The 18,416-nt window shown below is 40.1% G+C and overlaps 1 protein-coding gene across 2 annotated transcripts in view; it reads left to right on the top strand.

Moving 5' to 3' along the window:
- ADCY5 (adenylate cyclase 5) overlaps positions 1 to 18,416 on the top strand; it is a gene marked incomplete at both ends in the record, with an annotated part of 206,619 nt that overhangs the window by 125,034 nt on the left and 63,169 nt on the right. For both annotated transcript variants that reach the window (XM_080346722.1, XM_080346723.1), the window contains one exon: positions 2,420 to 2,541. In XM_080346722.1, coding sequence (XP_080202848.1) covers positions 2,420 to 2,541 — 122 coding nt within the window. The remainder of the gene's footprint in view (positions 1 to 2,419; positions 2,542 to 18,416) is intronic.

Here is an 18,416-nt window from a genome sequence, read left to right as displayed (position 1 = left end):
AGGTTATTTTCATTGATTGTGATGTTCCCAGCAAATGGAATAAAGATAATGCCCAACTTTATGACATGGCTCAGCTGCCTAATTAGTTGCTACATGAAGGGATGTTGTGCTACATGCATTTGTTTCACTTGATAAGGCAGCCTTACTCCCCAACCGGTGATAGTGTCGAGCAGTGTTAGTTAATTTCCTGGAGATCTCAAATGTCTTGAAAATGTTGGTGGTTTGACCTGGCAAGTGCCTGTGGTGTCAGAAAGAGCAGGGGCGGGAGCTCGCAAGCAAAAGTTATCCAGAAAATCTCCTGCAGTACTACCAGTAAGAGAAACTTGGTCCCCTGAATGTGTCCCTGGTTTGCAAGCAAGTAATAAAAAAAAAAAAAACAAAACCCTCCACTCTCATGCACCTACAGGGAATGTTCCAAACCTGTGGGTGCCCCTCAACTTCCCATTAAGCTCCAAGTTATTCAGAGGATGTGTAAAAATGACACGTGAAATAGCAGCTTTCACACATTGGAGGATGCCTATTATGCAAATGACAACAGTGTATACACCAGTTACTCCAGAAAGCATACAAATGTGTGGTGCTTTTGCACTCATGGAGTACACTAATAGTTGACAGAAGCCTGAGGACATGTGTGTGATTCATGATCTTTTTTTTTAAAAAGTTTGGCTATGTAACTGTTAGCACCTGCGGTATGCTAGTGAGAGTACTTGAAAAAACAAGTATCTTGTCGGGGTTTCTGCAGTTCTGAGCAGAGGAGATAGAAATCCCTCCAATACATCTTTTTCTGTGTTATTACTACCTCTTCAGGGACCAGAGGCAAGAGTCAATCTCTTAAGGTACACATTGAAGAGGGAAAAAAAGAGAAACACTGGGCAATGCTGCAGACTATAAAATGTCTCGGTGCATGCTGAGCATATTTCTAGTGAATTCATCTCCTTTCGGTTGCCACAAAGTTCCTCGCTCTCCTGAGGGGAAGAAATAAATGGGCAACTTTCAGTTAAAACTAGGAGTTAGAAACCAGGAATGTGTCTACAACTGTAGTATGGGCAAGAGGTTTGGTGACATGAGTAAGTAGTACAGGATTGCTGACCCCTCTGAGTCAGGACTGCGTTTAAGCCCTACTGTTCTCTGTGTTGTTGAGAACTAATGAGCTGTTAGATAAGGTTGGGACCTTCCTTTATGCCACATTGTGTCTGTGTCGTCAGGAAGGAAGGACCTTTTATTCCCTCTGCTCACTGCGGGCAAAGAAAAATAATAAAGATGAGAGTGGCAGAAGCGTTTGGGATTCTTCAGCTATTCATATTCCAAAGTACCGCCTGCATGTTGGACCGCAGTGGAGTTGATCCCAAAGGAGATGCTCCTCACCTTCTTTAGCCATAGCAAAAACTTCTTTTGAACTGTGCAGGGTATGATTTGGAATAAAATAAAGGTCTGAAAGAACGTCACAGATGTGATTCCTGAAATACACAAATGCATCCCTGGGGTGCATATCACCTGCAGGTTTAAATTCTATAGCTTTTGTATGAAATTGCCACCAAATTTAGAATAATAACAAGCACTGGCTTTTGTGTGAGCTTTTAGGAAAATTACCGGGAAGTCATCATTTTGTCATGTAACTGATTTTTGCCAAACATGCAAAAATAAATACAGAACAGCTTACAAAATAATGTTAAAAAGTCACACTAAAGCTATTATCAGTAAATAAAAGTGCCAAGTGAGGGCAGAGAGACATGAATTGTTCATAACAGAAGTTAGTTATTGGAAATACTCTTGCAGGTGATTGGGTGGGTTTACAGTTCTTAATGCAACGGGTCACTAATAGTGGTTTTAAGTATAGAAGTACAATGCTGCGTTGTGTAGTTGAGCCAAGTTTTCATGCTAGTTTTGTCAGGGCATTCCTATTGACTTTTTAGCTGCTAAGAATGGGTTCATTCCCGTTGGGGGAATGTGCACAGATGATTAGATAGGAAAGGAAGGAATTTTAAATGGTGCCCAAGGGTTTTGGAGTATCAGTCCTCTGGTGTTAGTGAAGGAGGACTTGATGGTGGTGTGGAGAGGCTGTGTGGGAGCTCCGACAGTATCATTTATCAGAGTCCTTCCAAGAATGGTGCACGGGCACTTTTTGTGTTGCATGGCTCTTTCATTTGCAAGAATTGGCAGCCATGAATTACAAGCCCAGTGCAGCTGTGACGAAAAATCATATTTTTTCTTCTAAAATATTTTAATTCTTATTGTGGTATGTGGACAAAATTGCATGTGACTTGTTAGGGGGTCAGCTGATGGGTTTGTGGAGACCGTTTTGCTTGGTTGTACTCATCTCCCACCAAACCGATGAGTCATTTCTCTCCAGTAAGGAGCAAAGTGTGTTTGTTAACTGGGCAGCAGGTGTTTTAATTGGTTCGTCTGTCTGACTCCACAGGAGCGTCTCCTGCTCTCTGTACTTCCTCGACATGTTGCCATGGAGATGAAAGCTGACATTAATGCCAAACAGGAAGATATGATGTTTCATAAGATCTACATCCAGAAGCATGACAATGTCAGGTAAGAACAGCAGCCTGTCTCCCAGCTGCTGGGGAGGAGGGACCTTGCCAGTGCTTGTCACTTAACACCCAGGGACAAAGATGACAGCGACACATAATCCAAATTAAGTACAAAGACTCTGAAGTGTCACCAGTTGACTTTTGAAAGTTTATTTATAGGGCAGGAGGAAGATTGCCACATTCCTGCAACATCTTCCGTTGAGAAGCAACTTTAACTGATCTCTTTCCTTAGATTTTTTTTTTTATTTTTCCTTTCCTGGAGTGGGTCTTGGTGTTTTTGAGGAGGTGGTATATTTGGGTTTAGTTGGTTTTTGACAGTTACAGATGCCCTTCTAAAAAGCAGGGGGCCCATTAGGGACAGCCCTTTGTACTTGCGCAGTCACCCCATGCTGTGTTGCTCCCTGGTCTACCTGGATGAGCAGAAGAAATTGATATCCAGTCTCTGGCAAGTCATGCAAAATCAAACCCAGTCTATGTTGCCGGGGCAGTCCAGCACCTTGAGCTTCTGAATATCAACAGGTTCCCACTGTCCACTTCCCAGGGAAGACGCAGTAATGTAGTAGTTTAGTTGCTTGGTATCTTTATGGGCTGCAGTTACAAAGTTAACATAATCTTGACTCATTTTACCTCTGCTGTTGTACCTGTGCTCCTTGAGAATCACTTATATCTCTACTAAGCCAGGTTCTAGAACTGTGTTACGGTTCTGTCAGTCTAGAAATACTTCTACTGAGAGACGGGGACTGTGTTGTTCCAACAAGTTGTTTTCCTGTAAACTGCTGGCATAGCATTCTCTCTTATGTAGCTTTAAGTATGTTTGTGAATTATATTTTCAACAAATAAAAGCAGATTTCTTACATCTCTGATATACTATGCCCTGAATAGTCTCCAACAGATGATGTGGTGAAATTCACATGAAATTATGAAGCATTTGAAGACATTTCCTTAGCATTGAGGGTAGAAGTGAAAGGTAATGTACAAGCAGAAAATTGGGAGGAGGTTGCTCACTGTTGAATGTAGAGTCTGATATAAAACTCACTGAAATCAGGGAAAGTCTGTGTGCTGGCTTGAATGGACTTCAGTTCAGCCCTTCATATTTTTGGTTGTGACTCAGTAAACAGATAAAGATCCACTAGCCATACTGAAGACAAAAGCGTTATCAGATATCAAAGACTATAACGGTTCAGTGATGAAAAATAAAGAATATACATATCGTGATGAAGGTGAGGGGGAAAAATTGTCCAGAGAGCCCTGAACAAAGTATGTTCTACAGTAGATTAGGTTAGGTTTTGTGTCTTTACATTCATTTTTTCCGTAATGGCACTGAGCTTGTTCAAGAAGGTGTGTAAATGTCTTGTGATAGATGCTGTTTGTGAGTTTTCTTAATAGAGAAATTATTTTTTTCCAGTACTCAAAGGTCAGCTTGACATTCAAACTGAGTGCAATTCGTTAGATATGATACGAAAGTTGTCAGTATGCTATTATAGTCTTTCACATGAATTTCCATATGTCATTATTTGCAGGTTTGAAAGTTGTTCAGTACAGTCAAATCTTAGTAAAGGTGATTATCTCTTTAAGATGATACTTACTTGAAATTTTAACTATATCACTAAATAAACAAAAATGAAATAATAATAAACTAAATTTAGAAATGAACCATTTTAAAGGGAGAGGGGAAGCTGACAGAATGCTTATTATGGGAAATAGTAGCCCAAAGATAAGGCTGGTACGGAGACATGGAGAGCTCAAAAAAGTACAACAAAAAATGGCACATGACCCAGAGTATAGAAAGAGAAAACAGTTTACTAAGATTTTCAGTTATGGCTGTAAAGTAACATGAAAGGTGAAACTTGTGTACATAAATGGTTATATGCACCAGTTAGTTCCTTGGACAGTCCTGATGGGTACCTAACAGGAAACTTGTAGATGTTTAATTTTCACATTTTGAATATTTATTGAATAATATGAACATTTCCATAATAGATTATCATCTGCAGCCTAAAAGTAATTTTAACTTTGTTCCTCATGGTAATGAGTGTTTAGGAATCAAGGCCTTGCAGATGCTGAATGTCTCTAATGCAAAGGGAGGCTGAGGTCTCAAAAGATCTTGCAAGGGGAAACAACTTCAATGGTATCTGCCTTGAAGTGTGGACTTTGTTGCCTGTGCCTACAAGGTCCTGAATCAAAGCCCACTGAGTTCATGGAAAAAGCTGGAAAAGGGAGATAAGAAATATGAATAAAATAGTGTATGTACTGAGAGCAAATAGAAGGTAACTTAGGAACATCTCATCTTCATGTACTTTAGGGAAATGAATAACTAAGTATGAATATTGAAAAAAGGAAACATGGTTTGGAACAAATGACTCATTTCACACTAGGAGTCCAGCGCGGAGCCTTTGCTCTTGCCTGGGTGCTCTGAAACCACCTCTGGTGGGAATGACTGCGGATGATTTTGAAGCATTTACATGCACACAGAAACACACTAGTGGAGGCGGGTAGCACCTCAATGATGTGGATTAATGAACTGGCTTAAGAAAAGCAAGCGTGCTCTTTACTTTTCACAAGCAAATGCCCAAGGGGAGGCTTTTGAGATGAGAACGCCCCAAACAATTTTGTTTTCGTTTTGTCACTATTCAGAAATGTCACAAGATCTAAGTTTTTATGAGCTAAAGGTTATTGTGTCAAGGCAATAGAGAAGCATGTGAAGCCGGTGCAAGGGTGCCGTGCCCAGCCATTGAATCTGGCTTCCTGTTGATGATTTATGAGCAGGAGCGTTTCCTCCGCAGTTCATAGAGTGAAGAAGGTCTGCAGGTCTGCACAGAGGTGGGGGTTTCCCTCCTCCATCAGCTGTATCCAGTCATTCTCTTTTCCCACTCTCCCAGATCAGCTAAAAAGGTAGATTTTTAAATAAAAGTATAATGGATGGGAATTTTCATGAGCTATTGACGTAAAAGTTTGATTGCCGTCGTAATGCCTGGAGCCTGAGATCTTCATTATTACTAGATCTTCAGGGTGAGGCTGCTCATCGATTTCACAGTCATTGCGCAAATAATGAGCCTCAATGACACTGGAGGTTTCCATCCAGCTGGTTTAGCTTTGGCCCTTTGAACTTGGTGCGCAGGAGGGCAGCCTCCTCCACTTGGCCTGGTTTAATTTTTGTGTGGGAGAAGCGGTTTACTAAATTCTGTTCCAGCCAAGACTAAATACTTTCATTTTCAGGGATGATTTGGCCTGGGCTTCTGGGACCACCTCTAATTTTAATTAAGAAAAACCCCAAACCTCTCTATTAGCAGAAAATGTTATTCTAAAATTATTTAAAGTTACTGTGTGGGGTTTTTTTTTTCTGTTTTAAAATGATTGGTCTTTACATGATCAGTTCTGTTGTGATATGCTTGGATTTAGAGACTAGGTTACATGCTTTCTTTTTAAAATTTTACATTATTCTCTCTCTCAAAAAAAAAGAATAAATTAAAACCTATGTGGAAAAGCCATCTTCCTCAGGTCCCAATAGCAAGTCTGTAAAACACAGCCATGATCCTATAATAAGGGGCAGTTCTGCCATGGTATTGCTTACTGTGTTACACTTCCCTTAGAGGGTACATTAGCTCTCTGTTCAGGGAAAGATGATGTTTTTATGCAAAATACAGTGGTCTTACTGACCTGAATGAGTAAAAGCCAGTCTTTTTTAGAGCCTTATCAGGACTTCCCGTGAATGAGTTCATAATCTCCTGCTTATTGTTATGAAAAGTAAAGTTCAGAGACTAATTTATCCACGACAAAAATATAGTTTCCTTTCATTTTTTGGCAGCAAAATTTTTTTCAAGATTATGTTCTTCTGAAGTATTTAGGGTTATGACGAAACTAAGATGAAGAGGTGTGGGGTCAATACACTCTTTTTTGATGCAAATGAACAGAGCCTTTTAACAGAGAATGAAAACGTTTCCCATTCTGATTTATTGAATGAGAATTAACATTGACAAATCCAGAACCTGAGAGCATGATTTGACCTTTCCCACGTGTGTGTGTGTGTGTGTGTGTGTGTGTGTGTTAAATATAAAGTCTATTGTCAAATGCAATCAGGAAAGGAGTTCCCAAGACTATGCAAGTAATTTGGGGTAAACAACAAGGTGAATTATGTAACTAAATTTGTTCATGTTATCGTGAATGAGATTATGTCTGATAGAAAAACCCTAAAATACGCATAGATAATATTGTTTATCTAACATGCTTCCTAGGCAGAATTTTAAATGTTTTACATTACTATTTCTATTTATAGTATCTCACTGCAGTGATAATGGCTTTAATGTTATCTCATTTTAGCCAAATATAGTAATCTGTGTGCTATAAAAGGAGGTCTGAAGTCCTCTGTGAAGGGATAAAGGTTGGCTTTGTCATTGAAATTCCTTTGATAAACTCTTTCAAGAAGCTTATTTTAGGGCTGACATCCAAGTGCAGTGAAAGTGACAGTTTCCTCTCTTCTCCCCATCACATAATTCTTAGGAATCATGTCCTCAACAACATTAACCGGATCTCAGAGTTTTTCAAACATCTTGACAACCTGAACTAAACCGTTTGCAGAAAAGAAACAGTCTATTTGCTTTCAGCTTGGTAAACAAAAAGCATTTTTACCTAGTTTCCTGATTTAATTACATTCTAATACCCAACGTTTTCCCCTTAAAAATGGCTAAATATTTGTACTTTGGCTGAGTGTGTGAATATTCAGACCAGCTGTGTCAACGTAACCTCTTTGCCTTATAGGCGTTGTGATGCTTAATTAGTTCCGTACAAAGTATGTTAAATTCTCAGAGTGCAGGTTGCTATATAATTGTGTGCTAGGAAATTTGTGAACATTTCAATTAAGCTAACATCCCTTTCCTCCCTCGTCCCACTGTCCTTGCACACAGGACATCTGGTCTTCATGTTTCTTGGTGTTAAAGGACTTGCCAATATAAATGGTAGCACGAAGTTGAGCTCTGATCTCAGGGTTCCCAGGATAAAGCTGTAACTGGACATACTGGTGCTGTGCCTTGCAAAAGCAAGGTGCTGCTCAGAGGTATGTTCTTGTTGGTGAGAACAGGCATCAGGCTCGTTTTTCTGGCTTGCTAACAGTGCCTTAAAAATGGTAAATGGGTTTACAGTGAGGTATATCCCACCAAGCCCGGGTCAGACAGTGGGTTGCCTTTGGAGGTGGTTACGCCAATGAGCTGGTTTTGTTTGGGAGCTCATCCTGATTCTGTTTTCGTGCTTTTTCACAAGAGGTTACTGAAGCTAAGCAGAAGCCAGTTTAATTTTACCATCTTTACTAAACAAAACTACGTTATGGCATGTATAAATTTCTGACAGTTCCTCCATGGCTATTTTCAAAGATTCCCCAAATCTCTCATCTCAGCCAAAGTTTATATAGCTTTAATTTCTATGGAAGGCCTCACTGCCAGGAAAGTGCAGGAGCAATAACTCTTTTTAACCTTTCCTGTATAATCCATCTTCCTCCTTGTCTTTCTCCCTTTTTAGGGGAGACAGAATGAAAATTGTTAGGTTGTATTTGAAGATGAGGAAAACAGCATTAAGCAGGAGGAAGCCCAAGAGCAGGTTTTATCCATGACTTGGTTCCTGGTGCTGCTCACTAGTCCGTGAGCTTTGATCTCCTCCCAAAAATGTGTTCATGGGGCAGTTGGTTGTTTCTCAGCACCAAGTCTTAGCAAGACCTCTACCTCCTTTTCTTGATTTGAGGCATATGCCCACAAGCAGTAGAAGGTTATTTTTACAGGTAAGTGGCGGGAAACTGTGTGGGTTTCATGTGGGTTCAGGGGCTCCCCGCATTTAATTGCCACAACTTCTGGTTGAGGCTGTAGGCTGAGAAATGTGAGTAGGAAGGAAATGATCAGCCTTCCCACTCCTTTCCCCAGATGACAGCAGTGATTTTGTGCCTATATGGGAACTCTTCTGTTTCCCTGTCAAGAGCCAGCTCCTGGGAACTGCACCTGTGTCTGCCTGGAGTGAATCTTGGCTTTTTAATTTTCCAGAAAAATTTTTAGGAAGTGTGGAAGTAGTTTTCACCCATGGGTGAAGGTGAATTACTCTGCTCTTACTACCACTAATTGCTTGACTCAGCCAATTGGTTAGTTTTGAGAGGAACAATCAGTATCTTTTGCAGAAAGGCATTCAAGCTAAAATCTATACGTAAAGGAATTTGCTCATTTTGCAGCCACTGTTACACCTGAACTTGACATCAAAGCTGTGCAGTAAGACTGGTCATTAATATTAAAGGAAGTTTTTCAACCCAGGATCACTCTGTCTTTTCAATACATGTGTGTCTATGGTCCCATCTTGAAAAGTTTTAAGCCAGAGGTTTATATATTTTATCAAATCTACATCCTCATGCATGTGCAGAGCACCCTTTAAGAACAAACACATGCCGACTTGTTTAAGCATTTACCTGACTGTCTGCAGATCTGTCTTTTTGAACTGGGAATATATTGTGATCTTGCCCCTACTGGGAGCTCCTGGTGTCTCCAGGGACATGAGAGAGCCTTGTACCCTCTGAAGAACAAAACAGATAAATAACTGGCTGCAAGGCACCCTGCTGGATGCATTACTTAAACACGTGTGTTGTGATAAAGATAACATCCCAAAAGTGCAGCGTGCCAGGTCACAGCAGATCTGCAGCCACCAGCAAGCCATCAGCAATTAGGAAGGGCCTGTGATGTATAATTCACACCCTGCTGTTCTGAGTTTACACAAGGGTCTGTGAAGTTCACAGGGTGATGGATTGAAGAGTGTTAGATGTTTTAATGATGAAATACCATGAATAGTAAGTTGGAGAGAACAATGAAGGTGTCTGCAGAAGTTTACAGAACAGTATTTTAAGTCATCAAGGTTATTTTTATTCTCTTTTTTCCTTCAATACTAAAAATAAGTAATTTTTTTTAATGTAGGTCTGACTGCTGATTGTCTGATATTAAAAAAAAAAAAAAGGTATTGCACTTAAAATATGCATCAATTTATGTTTATTAAACTAATCCACCCCTAGTCTCCTCTATTCTGGAGTAACCTTGACAAGAAAAATTTAATCTTCTCTGAGCAAAACTTTACTTTTGTAAAGACTTGCTTGCAGAGACTTGCTTTCCTCTTGTAAAGACTTGGTAAAATTTCAGTTAACGAACTACTTTGTCATGTAGTTAACATGCAAAGTGGTTTTAAGAACATTGAGTTTCTATAGTATTTAAAGAGGTTCTTGTTAAAATCATCCTACCTTTTTGCTTTCTCCTTACACTATAATGACTGAAAAGGAAAAATCAGTTAAATTTTTTATTCTGTAAGGCACTGAACTGTGCAAGACTATTTAAAGCTTTCTTACAGAAGCTGTAAAACAGAGGCACAGTTTTAGATGGCGATAGATTAACTTCTCTTGTCTTATACTATATTTATATCCCCAAACAATTGTTGCTAATTTGTGCATCTGTTCTTACTGGTCTATATATAATTTTGACAGTGGATAACTGATGAATAAGGGACAAAAGTTGAAACCAATTAGTGGAGAAGAGCTCTCAAGTGGTCTGGTATCTTGTGACTCAAGTTAGTGCATTGCTAACTTGAGTCTATGTCCTCCAGACACTGAAAGTCATGGTATATTTTTTAAACTTGTCTTCTTTATTAAGTTTGCTTGATACTAAGTGGTTAAAAAGTTAGCAAGAGGCTGGTACTGAATATGCGGACTGCATGATTCCATAAGCAGCATTTCTATAAGAAACCAGGCTAAGAACAGGTCACTTCAGAAACAGAGCTCACAGAAATGAGAAGTAGCAGAGAATTGCACAAAACAGCAGAGGAGGAAAAAGACCAAAGAGATTAAATGAATTTCAGCACACACTGCTGTTGGCAGGACATTGGCCTTGTGGAATGATAGATGTGCCCTTTTTAGAAAAGAGAGTTTTTTCTGTGTCCCTTTGTGATTCTGTTACAAAGCCCTAGAAAGATGCACCCGGTTTTAAATCATGGTAATAGTGATTTCTAAGACCATGTAGGTTCTGAGCACTTGGAAGTTTGCTAATAGTTTTTAGAAATCACAAAGAAGTGCATGTATGATATGCTTTAAAAGAAAAAATACAGGAATATAGGTATTATCTTCCCTGATACTACGGCCAGCAGGGATCTTTGTGAGTGCTCTGTGTGTTTGGCAAATATCTGAGGCTCTCAAAAGCACTGAGAAATTCTAAGGATGTTCTTGACCTGCAACCATGTCCCTGTTTGAACCAGAATCCTAAATGAACTCTTTAAATATATAGGAGGATCATCAGGATTTGAAATCAGCTCCCTGAACTCCATTTCTGCAGAGCTGACCCCCAAGCCCAAAATCCTAGTGTAGTGATTGCTTGTGAAACCTGGTCTGTCTGACTCTCAGCAAAATATTGTCTCTTCACCTGCTGGTGCAGAGGATCTCCCCAGCAAGTGGCATGCAGAACGCTGGATGACCATGGCTTTGCTCAGTTGTAAGATAATCTGTAAATGCGTTTGTCCTCATCAGGAGCTGTGCAGAGCATCTGGAAGCACAGCTTACCCTCCCACGTGAAGAGGAAGGCCGAATGTGTGAGGCAGTGGGGAATTTTTCCAGCAGAGATGTAGTAGTGGCAGTTTGTTGATCCACCTTGTCAGCTCATTTGTTTGGGGCTTTTTGGTGGTGGTGGTTTGAGTGGGGTTTTTTTGAACTTCAAACATGATTCTTTGCAGAATCTGATAATACACTTGCTCCGTTTCTGACTCGTTGTGGGGAATGTGTTGCTAATAGGAGGTTACTAGGACAACCTTCCTTCTTCTGAGTACTTAATTTCTGTTATCTGCGAGGCCTGGCAGACCCATACGTCAGCGCTGAATGCAGCAGCAATTTGGAGAGATGTTTTGGAACATACTGGACCATGAAGGAGATGAGAGGCTGATGTCAAAGAGCTGAAGGGATATTTGCAAGGTGGGGAGGTAGGCACATAAGATGGGAAAGACCAAGAAATGTGGAAAGCAAGGAGCAATTATCAATTGTTAATAATGACTGGAGGAAAGGTTGATGAGAGAATGAAAAACAGATGCATGCCATTTTAGATAGTGGATGGTTATGTGCCATAGCAGTTCTGGTGGAAAGCCTCCAGTCTCAGGAGCATGAACAGCAATGCACTGCTGCTTTCTGCCAAGGCTGTTTCCAAAGAATGAGCTAATAAGAAAGAATTTGTAGAACAAAGCAAGCAAAACTTTGGCTTCTTCTCAGGAGAACTTGAGCAATTGTAGTTACAGATCAAGCTTCACCAGAAGCCAAATGCTGATCCATAAAACTATAATTATTCTGTTTCATTTGGAGTCTTTTGTTCTGAATTACATTCAAAACTACTGTAAGCCCCTTTGTGAGATTCTTTTTCTTTCCAGGCAAGAAAAAAGAAGTCTTTTGATTTAATAGTTCTACTTTGTTTCAGTTAAAAAGGAGAATAAAAACATGTTGTCCTTGCCTTTCTTCCTTAAAAATCTTCCCTTCTGCAGAATAGTGGCCAGCAGGTCACAGTTTAGGATGGCAGGTCTAATGTAGAGACAAAGTTCTGTTACAGGATAAAGATGGTAAGTGATATTCCGTCTTTAAGATCCAATACTCTTTGCCATTTTCAGCTGCAAACTGAATAAAATTTTGTTATTGAAATTGAAGGTAAATCCAAATTTCTTGCAAATCCCTTGAAATTGTAGATGTGACTTACTTGCCCAGCTCCTTTTCCTTGAAAGTGTGCAGTGGTGGAAGAAGTCAATTGAAAATGGTATCTTCTCTGAAAGCTTAAAAACAACTGAAAAAAATGTATAAAATAGTATAGGAGAAAAATTGATAAAACAAAACTATGTTTAAGGACTGCATGGTTTTGCGGAGAATGTCTGATTCTGAGAACAGCATAGGAGGTTGAAAATATTTATTCATCCACTATGAAATGGCTTGTCTGCTGAGCATCATCCAGGGCTATGCTGTGATGCAGAAGCCCAGTATGGACTTCATTACCATTTAGTAGATCAGTGTTTTCACTTAAATACATGCATTCACTGGCTTATTTTAATGTGTTGCGTGTATTCTTTCATCTCTTTTTAGAATATTTTTCCTGCAGATTCAAGGATCATTTCTAGTGGAGGATCATGAAAGCTGTATTTTGTTGGTCTGTCATGTCCCACAGCTCTTTATTTTTCCATTATGTATATCAGACACAGCATTTATTGTATTACTAATGGCAAAACAAATTCTAAGTCATCTTGCTGGATAATGGGCACTGCCTAGAAACACCTCCTTGCATTTTTAGTGCCTTACACTCACAAACACTTGTCTAAGTATCCACTGCTACCAGTCAGCACCACAGGGGAGGTCAGTGCTGGGGAATGGAGAGGCTGAGATTGACAGTTATTTCTTTAATTTGTCTCGGTAGCAAGGCTGATTAGAGCTCAGAAATGCCTGGCTGCTGTTACAGAAACATCCAAACAACCAGACCTGGAAGGCTGTGTCCTGCCTGCGCTGCAGAGCTGTGCAGAGGGAGCAAGCAGGGAGTGTGCAGAGACGCACGCGCTCTTTGTGCTGGGGACTTCTCGCGACTGCCGGCCGTATCTGCAGGGGAATGAGCACTATGTTTCGGCTGAGCTGCCACCCCAAACGGGCATCTTTCTGTTCCTCACTAAAATGAAAACCCAGAGAAATTAATCATTCAGTTGACATTCCAGGTGGCAGAAAGTAAAATAAAGAGGTATCGAAGATCTGGAGACACAAGCGATGAGGCATCCCATGTTCATCCAGAAGCACAGAGGATCAGCCCACATGCCAGTGTAGGTTATCCAGATTCAGTTTTCCCATGTGCCAGAGGTAATTTGAGGCCACATCTCCTAGGAGAGGCTCTAACCAAAGAAGACGTCCTCATTCTCTTTTGTTAACTCTGTTTCATTTTTTTATATGAAAGAATCAAACCCCAGAGCAGCAGCTTGAATCCCACTGTCCCATGTCACAGAGCGCACCGTAATCAGCAGGGCAGAGCGGGGAGCTTGCTGTCTCTGCCTCTAATTATTCTGAGTATTTTATACATAATGAGCAGCTGCAGCATGAGGTCCTGAGGGCACCCTCGTTCCCAATCCAAAATAGCCTTTTGTCCAGTTCAGGCTGGATTCAGGCAGAGGAAAAATCAGATCCGTGTTTTCTCACTTCTCAGGGGGTCTTAAGAGACAGTTTCCTTACTTAGCTTCTCTCTCCATTTTCTTATATATAGCAGGCATTTGCAGAATACTAAGGAATCAAGGATGCAAATTTCTGTGTACATTTCTGTTCCTTAAAGATGTGCCAGTCTGTTGTGACAGGCCAGTCGTCTTTCAGCTGGCAGGAATATGGGCTCCCAGCAAAGATCTGGCTACAGTCATGTAGCAGGCACTGTGGATCCAGTACGGATGTTCTTAAATGCTGGACACATATCCTTTTTTATTGTAGCTTATTGCTTTGTCTTAGCCCTGTCTGTATTTCTTAATTAAAGTAAAAAAAAAACCGAACCAACAGTGAAGTATTCCTGTAAGATACTATCACGAGGCTCAGACTGAAGTGACCATTTGTCTGCTGGGTTTTCCAGCCTCAGTGGTCCTTGATTAACCAGGAGGGGCAGAGGCCAGTAGCGTCCTGGGGATGATTTGCTTTTGCCTTTGACTGCTTTTAACCTTTTTTCAGGTTCTGTGTGTAAGGGCTCTGGTGAGCGGCTCTTGTCAGCGGGACTTTTTTTCAGTTGCATAAGGGCTGAGAAAACAGTATCTGTCTGACTCTTCCACAGTGAATGGCTTTCGAGTTAAGCCGTGGCTGCAGTTATTGTGCTCTAGCTGTGACACTATAAATAAAGTTATTAACAGCAATATGTAAATGGATTTCTATTTTTGCTCCCTGTATTGTTTGCAAAATCTAGGGCAGTTATTCAGTAAGAATCATCTGCTATTTAGCACTGAGCCTACCAGCATTTGATGCTGTGTGGGCTGCTGCTTTTTTTTCCTCCCTTTCTTTCTTTCTTTCTTTGCACTGGCTTTTAGAAAATCCAACTCCTTTGCAAGTTTGTTTATTGTGGTATATAAGAAATAGAGTAGCTGTGCTAAGCGTTTTCAGGCTTCCGGAGAGTGGCTCGGTACTTAAGAATAGAGAATAATCTCTTGATATCTGAACTATAGGAGCATTAAAAACAGCTACACAAACATCAAATACCACAGCTGCTATTTGGCTTAGTGCAGATCTTGCAAATTCCAGTTTGTTCAAAGACCTTCATGGTTTGTGTTCTGTTTGCGTGCTCCGTTTCCTTCCGCTCCCCTCTCCATCGCTCCGGATCTGCCTGACAGCCACTCGTACCGGCTGAATTGGGGCAGTTACAGTACAGCCCCCCGAGGGAGAGTGTGTGGATTTAGAAACACTTCACTACAGTCATGGCTACTCCTATATGGAAGAGCAAATTATTCTAATCCAAGGCATCTGTTTAGAAACCTGAATGCATCTGTGTTAGGCACAGGAGCTGTGTTGCTGTTAGCATATAAACTCTGTAACATATTTCACATGAGACAGTTGGTTCGAACTTCTTCCTGCTCTGCAAGTAAATTGAGCTCTGGCTTCCCCAAATCCCCAACAGGGAAAGTCCCAACCTGTTTGTCCTGTGACTCATGAGCCACAATTTTCTTGCCAGCTGAGTTAGCCTGCAGATGGGCATGTGTCCTCCAAGGCACTTTAATTCCATTTCGTGCAGCTTTGTGAAAGGCCATGGCAATGCTGGGACACCAGCAAGCTGTGTCTCCAGTTTTCCTCCTCTCTTGAAGTAGCAGTTACTTTCATGGAATATATAAGAGATGAATGTACAGAAGTGTTTTGAAATTGTGACATCCGCTGTTCTGAACTGAACTCATCCTTTCGAATGCCAGGCACGTTATTTCTTTTTGTTTATTTGCTTTTAATCTTCAAGCCAAAGTTGCTGCTACTGTAGTGGCATAGAAAATAAGCAGAAATCAGCTAGACTGATTTTGCAAAGATGTAGAAAGATCTGACACAGTAACTTTCCTCTTATTTTTATGGTCTAAGGCACATTACCGTAGTATATATTTTAAGTGGTCTCTAAGGTGGATTTCTATGCTATAGAAAATGTCTGGTCAGACTCTATTGATTTTATTGTTATTATTTCAGTGGTAAGCTAATAACTCTACAGGAACTTCATTTGGAGATGATATTTTGTGAATATTGAGAGTAGCAAGCAAATGGCTTAGTGAAATATCTTAATGCGTTAACACAGAAATTAAATTTTCCAATGGAAAATGCAAGAGAAAAGCCATTTCTTTATATGCAGATCTATTATTCTGGTGGCGGCAATTACAGTAATTCTCTTGCAATCAAGATAAAATTATATGCCTGCTTCATTATGAGAAGAAACCGCTGATCACAAAAATCAGGAGAGATTCAACAGAAGGTTCAAAAGACTTACATGTGCAGTGGGCAGACCTGCCTCAGCACACCCCCTGCCCCAGCCTCTCAGGGGTAGGTTTCGTGTGTAAGTTCCCTGGGTTCATGAGGCCAGGATTCACATTCCTGCTTTGCCATGGCTTTCCCACATGACCTGGAGCCTCTTTATGTATTTTCTTTATATACCATGCTGCTGTCTCTGCAAAATAGTGTGGTGTTGCTTTCTGCACCAATGACATTTCAACAATTGTGTGATGCCCATTTGAATACTTAATATGCTTAAGAAGCTAGAGATGCAATAGTCTGTTTTATTTTATAAAGAAAGTTGAGACAGAGCTGGCTAAGTAACTGATCACAAAGTCAAATGATGGGCTGCCAAAAATTAGACTCAAGCCACCTTGATAGCTACTATCTTGATCAATGTAACTAAAAAAAGGGGGTGTAAATGTGTTCTGATAGTGCAGTATATAATCTGAGTGCCATAAAGTAGGTTTAACATCGCACAATATCGATGAAATAATGGATATATGCAAAGTATTTGGAATATGAGGTAGGTTAGGGACTAAAGAGGTGCTTAGAATTTAATATTCCCTGTTCAAGGATGATCTTTGCATAGAAATACTCATTTAGTGAGCCCACCTATACTCCCTTCTAAGGGGGAGTGTTTTTACTGCCAATATTGATTGTATGGAATTTCATTATATTTACATTATTTCTCTATGGCAGTTGGAGTTTTCTGTGTCCCCAAAGGGAACCAAAGATAAATGTCAGCTCAAGTGCCGTTGATCGATTGTAGTGTAATGGTAGGTCATACCTCAAAAAGGAAAGAAAACCCTTAACATTAAATTGTAGTCCTTGTAAAGTTGGGAGAACGTTACTCGTGACTTGAGGATATCTATTCATTACTGCTTCTTATCAGGTAACGAATATTAATATAGTGTACAATAGCGAGATAACGAGTTCAATTTCCTGCAGGGTTTTTTCCTTTTCATTTAATTCCGAAATTATGGCCAGTCTCTCTTCTCACTGAAAACATTGTGTGTTTTATTATTAAATTTATTATCAAGTTTGTTAATTAATAACAAGTTAATCCCTTAGTTAATAAGCTGCATTCTTTTCTTTGGCCAGCCATTTTACCTTTCAGAATAGCTAACAAAGGATTATGTCTTAATTTTAAACTTCTTCTCCACTGGTGTTGCATTGGTGGTTCTCAGAAAAGTGGCCATTACAAAGTGTGCACAGTTAAATTTCTCTGTATGCTTTGGGTCCATTTCTCTTTGCAGTTTCATTGGTGTCATTTTAAAAACAAAACTGCTCGATTACATTTGAAAATATAGAAATGAGGAGGCTGAGCGTCAACTTATTGTTGGCTGTTCTAAAAAGGTCAGTAAGACTTACGTTCCTATTCTTCAGCAATCAGTTTTCCAAGCAAATGGCCACTTCAGCAGTATTGATCTTGTAAGCTCCCAAACATAAATGGTAATTGTGTATACAGAATTTCACATCACTTGTCTGTTCTCAGCTTATCCATGAAGCATTCTGCATATTTTGGTACCTGCTGTCCTTCCTCAGGGAAAAAAGGTAACTATAGGGAAGGCATAGTTGTTCCTTAATGTTGTAAGTGATGTCATATGGAATGTTTTCATTATGTAGTGACTTTTCAGAGGGAAAAGTGGAAGAGTGCCTGACTTACAGAAATTGCAGAGTAAATAAATCATAAAAGGACAGGACACTGAGGAAGCTAATGGAGAGAGTGAGGAAGAGGTAAGGCTAGGTAGAAATGACCACTGCCTACAGAATTACTGCAGCTTTTGGGGTAGGGAATATAAAAATATCATTGTTTGACTAAATATCCATGATACTGGGGAAGAACAGACAATGCAATTTGCACAGGTACAAAGAGCTCATTCTTTTGCCATCAAAGGCCTGCACAATATATGATAGAAAGCATCCCAAACTTGATTACATGCAACTTAATCTCTATCCCATGTGCCTGACCTGAGATATACATGTGAAACAGTTAGCTGGCTGTGCCAAAATTTATCACTCTGTTGCCTTCTCCGACAACTGATTGAATGCTGGCACACAGCCTCTCTACAACAGGTTGTCTTTCATTTTAATACTTAAGTTTTTAGTTGTAGAAGGTATAGCATGGCTTTACTTTTTAAGTTTATATCCAGTTCTGCATTTCAGGTTGTCTTGTGTCACAAAGGAATCTGGGTTTAATTTTGTTGTTAGCTGGATCCAGCTGCAGTTTGGACAGAGGTGCCAGCTGTTTTGCACTGATCAGGCAGATACAGGTGAACGAGGGCTTGCACGGAGCCAAAGTGAAGACACATGGTCGGAGTCAGCAGTATGCAGGGCTGCTCTGCACCTTTCTGCAAAATGTCATGTATATCCTTCCACTTTGCTTTCCTAAATTT

The sequence above is a fragment of the Nesoenas mayeri genome, assembly GCF_963082525.1.
Source record: "Nesoenas mayeri genome assembly, chromosome: 6".
NCBI classification, from domain to species: domain Eukaryota; kingdom Metazoa; phylum Chordata; class Aves; order Columbiformes; family Columbidae; genus Nesoenas; species Nesoenas mayeri.
This window is presented reverse-complemented; position numbering and strand designations above follow the sequence as displayed.